This window comes from Myxine glutinosa, chromosome 4, assembly GCF_964187855.1.
Source record: "Myxine glutinosa chromosome 4, kmMyxGlut1.1, whole genome shotgun sequence".
NCBI lineage: Eukaryota > Metazoa > Chordata > Myxini > Myxiniformes > Myxinidae > Myxine > Myxine glutinosa.
This window is the reverse complement of record NC_136264.1, coordinates 53,022,171-53,032,769: the sequence shown is the minus strand read 5'-3', so window position 1 is coordinate 53,032,769 and position 10,599 is coordinate 53,022,171. Positions and strand designations below refer to the sequence as shown.

The 10,599-nt window shown below is 46.8% G+C and overlaps 1 protein-coding gene across 3 annotated transcripts in view; it reads left to right on the top strand.

Annotated features, from left to right (window-relative positions):
* The window catches only part of LOC137424648 (solute carrier family 2, facilitated glucose transporter member 1), a 101,604-nt gene that overhangs the window by 41,013 nt on the left and 49,992 nt on the right, over positions 1 to 10,599 (top strand). For all 3 annotated transcript variants that reach the window (XM_068112338.2, XM_068112336.2, XM_068112340.2), the window contains exons 2-4: positions 8,171 to 8,266; positions 9,063 to 9,223; positions 9,497 to 9,621. In XM_068112338.2, the coding sequence (XP_067968439.2) occupies positions 8,171 to 8,266; positions 9,063 to 9,223; positions 9,497 to 9,621 (382 nt within the window). The remainder of the gene's footprint in view (positions 1 to 8,170; positions 8,267 to 9,062; positions 9,224 to 9,496; positions 9,622 to 10,599) is intronic.

The window sequence follows — 10,599 nt, the reverse complement described above, 5'->3', positions numbered from 1 at the left end:
TATATATATGTGTATGTATATGTATGTATATATATATGTGTATGTATATATATGTGTATGTGTATGTATGTATATGTATATATACATATTATATGTAGATATATGTATATATATATATATATAGATATATATATATATATATAGATATATATATATATATATATATATATATATACAGTATATAATATATATATATATATATGTATATATATATATATATATATTGTTACAGACGTGGCTTAGATGTTATTTACCGAGCGGTTTTGGTATGACCACGTCTGCACAAGTTACCCGATTATACTCGAACGTTGACTAATCGCGCTACGCTAGGTCAATAAAGGCAATAAACGAAAAGGACACACGGCTGGGTTTCAAATGACACGACACCCAGGGTTCAGTTCTCAAGACCTCCGGAGGAGGTTATATTAAGGCGGAAGGGTAGATTACAACTACAAGAGGTACAGCATAGAAAGACAAGCACTTAGACACACTCTTATATTGTTCCCAACAGACGACAGATAGACGGGACAAAAGGCTGACTCACACGGGGATTGATGGCAAGGAAAGGCAGAATCGATGGCTCCAGGTGCACCTGGGCTCGAGGCAGAATCGACTCGGTCCGGTCCAGAGATGCGGGAAGGTCACAGCGCTCGGAGATGGTGACTTGTCTGCTCAGGCTGGGGGCGCATCTGACGTCACGTCCGCTACGTGGCCGCGTATATCCGGCGGGGAGTGACACGCCCTCGGCTCGTTAGCTCCGCCTCGTGGAATCGGCACGTTGCTTCTCATTGGGTGCGTGCGGGGGGGTTACCGGCTCCGCCCTTGACGAGGAGCTGACAAGGAGCCCCTTCGTGGTAACCCCGTGGAGCGCATGGTCCGGAGCGTCGTTGTTGTTGTAATTGTTGTTGTAGTTGTAATTGTAGTTGTAGTTGTTGTTGTTGTTGTAGTTTGGGGAAGAAGATGGAAGGAGGTATGGGAAAGGTCCTAAACTCACTACTGGTGCCATATAATCACATTCTGGTGCAACGAAGAGTCATAATTAATGGAAACGAGTCCTTAACTGACATAGACTAAGAATAACTAGCAAGATGTCCGAAAGTTGTCTACGTGAGATGCGGTGGACCTGGGCACGACATTTAATGGGGGAAAAAGGGGAAGGTCGGCTCTACTGATTGTTGTTTACAGACAATGGGACTAGGGAATGGGGGATTGGGGATAGTTGGGGAGTATTGGGGAAATAGGGGAATATTTACAAGCGGATATGGAGGCCAAATTCCATATTCGCAACATTGCACCCTTCTCTACCCTCGGGGCGTCCCGACCCGATAAATTTTTACCTACTTTAGTGTGGCACGCAATGTAGTTCCCTCTACTATTAACTCTACCCTGAGTGCGACAGTTTTACAGATATTCACAAATGAGTAAATATGTCCCCCTGCGACGTTGCACCCTTCTCCTCACAGAAACACACCCACAGGATAACCGAATCCGGAAAGAATCCTCAAACTAAACATACAGCCGGTAGGGAGCATTATTTACACAAGACTACGCTGATATTTACACTACGATCCAGGACCTGTTTTTGGAGGAACACATGCAGATGTTATGCATAGAGAGAGCACGCATGCTAGCATCGATACACCAACCCACGAGTGCTCTGTGGCCTACGGCCTTTAATAATGTGCAGAGCACCCCTTCCAAGCATCAAGCACCACCCCATCACACAGTGAGCACCATCCGGTGCACCAATAAAGTGTCTATAAATCACCGGTGGTGTCGCAGCCGGCCGATGTTCTGCCGCTGGTCTTGCCTTCGTGTGGTGCACTTGGCCTTCTTACTTCTTTCAAAAAATAAAGAAAGGCGCCAACCGCGTCCATTTCTATATTGTGGCCTTCAGTGGTGTCAACTAAAAGTGGTTCACCTGCATGGCATAGGTGCCACGTTGACCCATAGGTCCATCCACGGGTGGTGCTTGGCCGCAAAAGAGCTGCGGTCCATGGTGGGTGGCCACAAACATTGCGGTCCATATGGTGTATCGATCCAAGCAGCAAGCAGCGAAAGTGCAGGCCCACAACTGCGTAGCCAGCACCTCTCTCTCCTCTCTCTCTACCCCAAAGCCAGATCCTCGGAGGTGGGAGACAAAAGAAAAGACAAGTGAGTAAGGTGGTAAGGGCGCAAAAGTGCACGCAATGTAAGATGATGCACACTGGGGGCACATGGGAACCAGGTGAGACAGGTACGTTTCTATCGTACGCCCCCCCCCCCCCCCCCACCAGGTAACCTACATGGCCCCTCCCTTACCCCTTACTGTATCCACACAACACAACACTACCCATAAACATCTACTTTACAAATCAACAAACATCCCTACTGTCTTCCCCGTTCCTCCCATAAACCAAATTCGTCTTCTCTCCCTCCTAACCAATCAAATTTGCCATTTTCAACTCAACATCATAATTTGCCATCTCCAACTCAACATCATAATTTGCCATTACCAATTCATCATCAGTCCCTCCTAGGGAGGGAGAGATGGAATCACCCCAATGTCTCATCCACGTCGTGATGCGTCTCACAATCCACACAGCAATTTCATTTCCTGCAACAAAACAAAGAAAACACAGGTGTGGAGTCATCATCATCACCACAGGTAAGTGGCTGCGTATGGTGCGACAGGTTCATCAATCCTAACTATTTCCTAAATGACTTTAACAACTTTACACTACCCGGGGTCTTTCTCCGGCCAAACCATTGGCCCTCTTACACTATGGGTTCTAAAAACCAATTCCCATTGGCCAAACTGTGGTGCTTTTCAATTTGGGGTCTCACTCCCCCGATTCATCTCCCGGTGCCCTCGCACAATTTCTGGGCTGTAGCGTGTACCTCTCCCAGCGGGTCTACCCACCTGCACACCTCCACCACTGCAGTTGCCTCCGAGCTTACCTGCTCCTCACCCTAACCTAACTACCTGGGGAAGGCCCTCTGGCACTCTCCCCACTCGGTGCCCTCTCTGGCACTGGGCTACCCGGGTCCATCCTCCGGATCCTCGGGCCCCATCCACAACTCTACCGGCTCCCAGAGCCCACCTGCGGCCTCACCTGGCCGACATCCTCACAGTGGTGGAGTGCCCAACCAACTACACACACTAACAGGCTACACGCCCAGCCATTTCCACAACACTAATGCACCCATTCACAACACCATTCTGCAACCGCACCACAGATGCCAATATCCAACCACAATTTACCTGTACCCTCTACCTAACACTTACACTACCCGCCCCGGGTATCCGTGAAAGGGGTCCACTCTTCCCCCATCCACACCGTCGCACCATGCACACCACTCCGTACCACTTACTCCAACTCTCTCCACACACCTGCACTTGCACACCTGTGCTCTCACACCTGGTGCCACCTGCACCCTTCTCTCCCCAAGCGCATTCGCGCTGATCCACACACTCACTACTCATACACTGCTCCACACACCTGTCCAGTTGCACACCTGTGCAATCACACCTGTCCAGTTGCACACCTGTGCAATCACACCTGTTCAATTCTCAACCACACGGCATCATCTCAGCTAACTACTCCCCTCTGAAACTTGCGCTTCCCAGTCGTCCCTTTAAACTATTGCGCTCCCACGTCATTATAATCCCCACTAATCTACCTGCGTCCCCACTACAGGTATCAGTCACTAACTAAACTTAACGTCACCTAATGTCATCTTCTAGGGCCCTATCAATATAACCTAACCCACCCGGGCTAGTTTTCACTGCCATCAACCCCATAAACTATTGCTCCTTTGCCCCCACGGGAAGGGTGGCAGGGATGCCAGCCTTACCCACCGGGCACATCGGGGGTCTCTCACTACCAATTTTGCACATCAAATTTCAACAAATTAAAAATTTGCCAATCACTGCCCATCATCTGCCAATCACTACTGCCAATCCCTTGCCAATCATCAAATTTTGTTTTTCTCTAATTTTGGGTCCAAAACACTAACCTCATCACCCAGTCGACTCACTAATACCTCTCGGTGCGCCAATCCCTGTCCAAAGCCCGGCTTCGTAAAGCCAAGCAATGGATGCTGGTCGTTTTGTGCCAGCGGCTGGATGCGTCCGGCACTCGGTGCAGGGACGGGGGGCTTACCCGGGCCGAGATCCCACGCATCACCTCGGCGTGGAGCCATCCAATGTCCCGATCTCGACCTGCCGGCACGTCTCAACAAAACGTGGTCGCCATAACGACCCTTCCTATCGGGCTGCCCGCTCCGCCTAGTGGAGCACGGACGGGGCCGTTCAAAGCGAGGCCCAGCACGCACCGAGGGCCCGATTCGGCTATAAGTCGTTCTAAACTCTATCCCGTCTAACGTCGATGCTTCACCTGGACGCTTACACCCCGCAGCCCGTTCCTTGCTCACACATCCCGCCGTGCCCATGCTCCTCGTACCTTTCCTTACACACCCAGGTACACCCATTCCACTCACAGCCTTGGTCACACACCTGACCACCGAACACTTTGGCACACATTCGTTGGTCGCACACCTCACCAATACACCGCTTCGCGCCCCCTCCTCGGTCACCTCCTCTGTGACAATCACAGGTGTGCCCTCATTCGCACACCCAACCACGTGCCTCACCACCAACTCCAGCGTGCATTCCCACTCACGCTCTACCATTCCAGGTGTGCATCCTTCCATCCCAGGTGTACATCCTCGCTCACCTGTCACACCCAACTCACTCTCCTTGTCACTCTCACTACTCTCACCTCCATTCTTGACAGCGCACTCACCCTTACTCTTGACAGCGCACTCTTTCCTCGTGCACCTGTCCGTCACACACCTTTCTCGCGCACACTCTCCCGTTACACCCTCTGTAACACTCACCACAGGTGGACACTCTTCCTTACTTCTGACAGCGCACTCTTTCCTCATGCACCTGTCCGTCACACACCTTTCTCGCACACCTCCTCTTTCGCACACCAGACCTGTCGCACACTTCACCAACGGCCTCTCACGAACACCCGGGTCCATCTCGACCCCCAAGCTTCTTAAATCCCCTGGCGCATCATACGCACGACCATATTGGTCACCACTTACACCGGGTCCTCTTCCTCTTCGCTTCTCCTCCATCACCTGCGAATCCCTCATCCGGTTAATGAGCACATCATCACGATCCGAACACAGACTTTGGACCAATTCTTTTATCTCCTCTTTTATCTCTTTCTTATCCCCTCTCCGTCGCTTCTTAATTTCGCTCATCCCTTCTTCCACTTCTTCTAATTTGTGCTTCACCTCTTTTATTCCCCGGTACGTCTCCTCAAGCTCGTCCTCTAAGGCTACCTTGACCGTTTCCATGTGCGTCCTCACCTGCCGGTCCTTCGTCTCCATTACCTCTATCACCTCGTCCAGCCTCGTTGTCAGTCCCTCACGTACCATCTGACATTCCCTCTTTGTCGCTATTAAGTCGTTTTTTATGTCGTTTTGTGTCGCTTTTAAACCTCCTAATACCGCAGTGTTCCTCTTTACCTGGTCCGTTAGTTCTTTTTGTCCCTCTGTTAGCTGCTCCACCTCCTGCGTCAGGACCTCTATGCCCCCCTGTAACTTTACAGTCCCCTTTCTCACCTCCTTCTCCATGTGCTCCTTACAGTGCCTCACCTCCTCGCGCACTCCTCCGACCTCACTCACTCCTCTCCTGATCTCCTCTCCCATCACTTGCATCTCCTGTCCAGATGCCACCCTCATCTGCTCCATCTCCTCCCTGTGAGCATCCAGTTTGGTTTCTACCCCCATTCTGACCCCCTCTATCTGCTGCCCCATTTGGTTAACTTCCCTTTCCGCTTGGTCCCTCATGTCCCTCAATTTGCCTTCCATGGTGTTTTCTAACCCCTCTAACCCTTTTTCCATCCCTTCCATTTGATTCTCTTGAGCGGCCATTCTGTTTTCTACCCCCATTAACCCATTTCTCACCTCTTTTATCCCGTTGTCTAACCCCTCAAAATTATTGTCTAACCTCCCAAATTTCTTGTCTAACTCCTCAAAATTATTGTCTAACTTCCCAAATTTCTTGTCTAAACCCTTAAAATTATTGTCTAACCCCTCACTGGTACCCCTCGCTTCGTCCCTCATTACCCCCATTTCGTTTCCCATTACCCCCATTTGGTTTCCCATTACCCCTAATTGGCCCTCCAATCGCTCACTCTGAGCATCCATTCGGTTCCCCATTACCCCCATCATTCTGCTTTCCATTTCTTCGCTATTCTGGGCCATAAGGGCCTTCATTTGTATGAAAAACAAGTTCAAATCCACCGGCGGCGCTGCCACGGTCGCGGGCGCGGTGATCAGCGAGGCGCCATTTTGCGCTCCCGCAATGTCGGGCACAACGACGCTATTTTGTGCGTCTGCTACCCTCGCTGCTTCGCTCTCCTCCTGTCCCTCATGTCCCTCAATTTGGTCCTGGACCGACCCTGCCTCACTCTCCCCTACCGGACCCCAGCTGTCTTGGTCTGCCATAGCGCGACTTTCAAAATTCGGGTTTTTATACAACAAAACAAATTTCGGCCGTTATAATTTCGTCGAGCGCAGTAAACGCGCTCTGAATCGATTCTCCCTCCCTGGTTTGGGCCTAACAACGCGCGGGAAACGCGCTCCGAATCGATTCTAATTGTTACAAATTTGGGCCTAATAAATTTAGTCCCGGGTTCGAATTCCACTCCTCGACACCAATTGTTACAGACGTGGCTTAGATGTTATTTACCGAGCGGTTTTGGTATGACCACGTCTGCACAAGTTACCCGATTATACTCGAACGTTGACTAATCGCGCTACGCTAGGTCAATAAAGGCAATAAAGGAAAAGGACACACGGCTGGGTTTCAAATGACACGACACCCAGGGTTCAGTTCTCAAGACCTCCGGAGGAGGTTATATTAAGGCGGAAGGTTAGATTACAACTACAAGAGGTACAGCATAGAAAGACAAGCACTTAGACACACTCATATTGTTCCCAACAGACGACAGATAGACGGGACAAAAGGCTGACTCACACGGGGATTGATGGCAAGGAAAGGCAGAATCGATGGCTCCAGGTGCACCTGGGCTCGAGGCAGAATCGACTCGGTCCGGTCCAGAGATGCGGGAAGGTCACAGCGCTCGGAGATGGTGACTTGTCTGCTCAGGCTGGGGGCGCATCTGACGTCACGTCCGCTACGTGGCCGCGTATATCCGGCGGGGAGTGACACGCCCTCGGCTCGTTAGCTCCGCCTCGTGGAATCGGCACGTTGCTTCTCATTGGGTGCGTGCGGGGGGGTTACCGGCTCCGCCCTTGACGAGGAGCTGACAAGGAGCCCCTTCGTGGTAACCCCGTGGAGCGCATGGTCCGGAGCGTCGTTGTTGTTGTAATTGTTGTTGTAGTTGTAATTGTAGTTGTAGTTGTTGTTGTTGTTGTAGTTTGGGGAAGAAGATGGAAGGAGGTATGGGAAAGGTCCTAAACTCACTACTGGTGCCATATAATCACATTCTGGTGCAACGAAGAGTCATAATTAATGGAAACGAGTCCTTAACTGACATAGACTAAGAATAACTAGCAAGATGTCCGAAAGTTGTCTACGTGAGATGCGGTGGACCTGGGCACGACATTTAATGGGGGAAAAAGGGGAAGGTCGGCTCTACTGATTGTTGTTTACAGACAATGGGACTAGGGAATGGGGGATTGGGGATAGTTGGGGAGTATTGGGGAAATAGGGGAATATTTACAAGCGGATATGGAGGCCAAATTCCATATTCGCAACAATATATAGATAATAATAATTCATTTATTTTGTATAGCGCTTTGTATATAGATATATATATATATAGATATACACATGCTTGCAATCTGAAAGTGTATATTTATGTTGTGTGAGCAGTTAGTTCTTTATTTATGTTGAGTTATGAGTTATTCATGTGCAAGTCCAAGTTCTAGTCCTTCCAGCCAAGGTTTTCACTGGCCCACTTTTTACAGATTTATTTTTTGATTTAGGGGTGGTTTTGTGTTTGTTTATTTATTTTAATAGAATTGTGACTGAGTTGCATCAGTCTGCCAAATTTCAGCTTTCTAGGCATTTATGTGAGGTTAGAAACAGTTCTTTGTATAATTATATCATGATATTGAGCATTCCCACCTTTGTTCATTTCAGCAACTGACATGCCAGTTGGTATTTGCTGTGACTGTTGCCGCTCTTGGTTCCTTGCTCTTCGGATTTAACATTGGTGTTATGAATGCCCCTGAACTGGTAAGGATCAACAGTAATAATGATGCATTTATTTATTTGCTTTATTTTAATTTTTTTACTTTATGCAAGTTGTGAGCTATTCTTGTTTACCAGTAAAGTGCACTATACATAATGTTTTTCCTCTTGATTGTATTTAAGCCTGGCGGCATAGCTCGGAAAACACACTTGGGTTTGAGCTGTCGTGTCTGGAATAAAACTGAGACGAGATAAACTTTCACACTGCTGGTACTTTGCAAGGCAGGGCATTTCATCAATGAATGCTATGTATATATCTCCTTTGGAGAGACATTAAGCTGGGTTTCTCATCTGCTGGCATATGCTGGTATATGCTGGTGGAAATCATCCCATGGTGAATTTTACAAGAATAGGTCATTGTATGATTGCACTGTCGCCAAATTCCTGTCATTAAGTTATTGCACTGTGCAACGGAGTGGTGACCTGCCCAGCAAGTTTCACGACCGTCACAATAATCTGCTGAGATTATGGGCACACTTTGATTTGTATTCAATTGTTCCATGTTGCTTTTATACTGTATCATAAACTGTGTTTTTATTGTTGTTTTTTTTGTTTTTTTTAATCCTTGATTTATAATTAATATATCATTAACTGGTTTCATTCTGACCTGGCTAAAGATGGTCGAAGAAGAAATGCGGGCAAGGGGATTAACAAGGGGAGATGCAGAAAATAGGGCAAAATTGAGAAGATTGTCATGGGGACCGCGAGGCTAACCCCCGCTCTTGCAGGGAAAATGGCCTTAAAATGCCTGTTGTTGTTGTTGTTGTATTCTTCCCTGCAGATAATAAAGGACTTCTTAAATGAGACATGGATTGCGCGCAGTGGTATACCAATTGAAAAGCCAACCCTTTTGACACTGTGGTCTTTCACGGTCGCCATTTTTACTGTTGGTGGCATGGCCGGCTCCCTGTCTGTGGGACTGTTTGTCGACCGTTTTGGCAGGTAGATACGCATAAATGGATTGATACATTTGCTCCTTCCTTCCCACAACACCCCACCCCCTCTTCCAACAGAACACCAAGTTCAATCAGGGAGATGAGTAAATATGGAAGGGTTTTTATTGCATTTTATGAATACAAAACATGTTGTAGAAGCCTACATAGATGTTGCACAAATTTCTTGTTTTGTTGACGTATTGGAGATTTGAATGCATTGTACCAGGAGATTGAATGGGAAATGAGATTAATCTCCCATTTGTGCATTCCTATCCTGCAGGAGAAACCCGATGTGTTTGAACAATCTTCTGGCGGTTCTTGGCGGAGCATTGATGGCCATGTCAAAAGTTGCCTCATCCTACGAAACGCTCATCCTCGGCCGTTTCTTTATTGGCTTATACTGCGGTTAGTCATTTGACCCTTGATAGGTTTGTTTCATGTTGCTTTCGACCACAGCTTTTTCATTGGGTTGTTTTTTCATTGGGTTTATATATATACATATATATATAATATTGGCTCGACAAATTGGAGAAGAGGTGAACCGTTGAGTAAATATGCAATCTATTTATCTGTGAGCCAAATGCTTCAGTCCCTAATCAACATCTACTTCCCTGAGCATTTGAGAAAATTTCCAATTTTCAAGTTGCATAACATGGGCAACTTGTACGAAAGATTTCTCCACCAAAGAACAAGTAATGACAATGGCACTCGGTAGAGTGCATATATCCGCCAGGCTGAATAGTTTATTTTGTATCCCACTAATAAGCTGGATCTGCATCTGGACCATTCTTCCTTGTCACACACCAAAATCGAATCGGCTTCTTCTTGTCACCGAAATAATTCACCAAGTTTTGTCACAATATGTCTACAACTTTTTGAAATATGTTATATCATGTTTGGCCCCTACTCTCAAAGGTGAAGAATCGCTTGCAAATTTCAAAAATTATTGCATCTGGATCTTCACCAAAATCAAATCAATTCGTCGTTGTCACACACCCAAGCTGTCCACAAAGTTTGATCCAAATCCATCCATAACTTTTTGAGATATCCTGCTCATATTTGAGATATCCTGAAAACATAACCTCCATCCACCTTTGGTGGTGGAGGTAATGAGATGATATGGTAAGGAATTCGTTTTTATAAAGCTTTTGGATCTCGGTGAGAAATGATAAAAGTCGTGATATTCATTAAATATTTTACGATGCAGTGGTTTATCAATAAGGTTCAACGTAAAGCTGAATTTGGAACACTAAAATGTGACGTACAATTTGAGCTTGATTCAACAATGATTCAAACTTTTATTTATTTATATATATATATATATATATATATATAAATATATATATATATATATATATATATATATATATATATATATATATA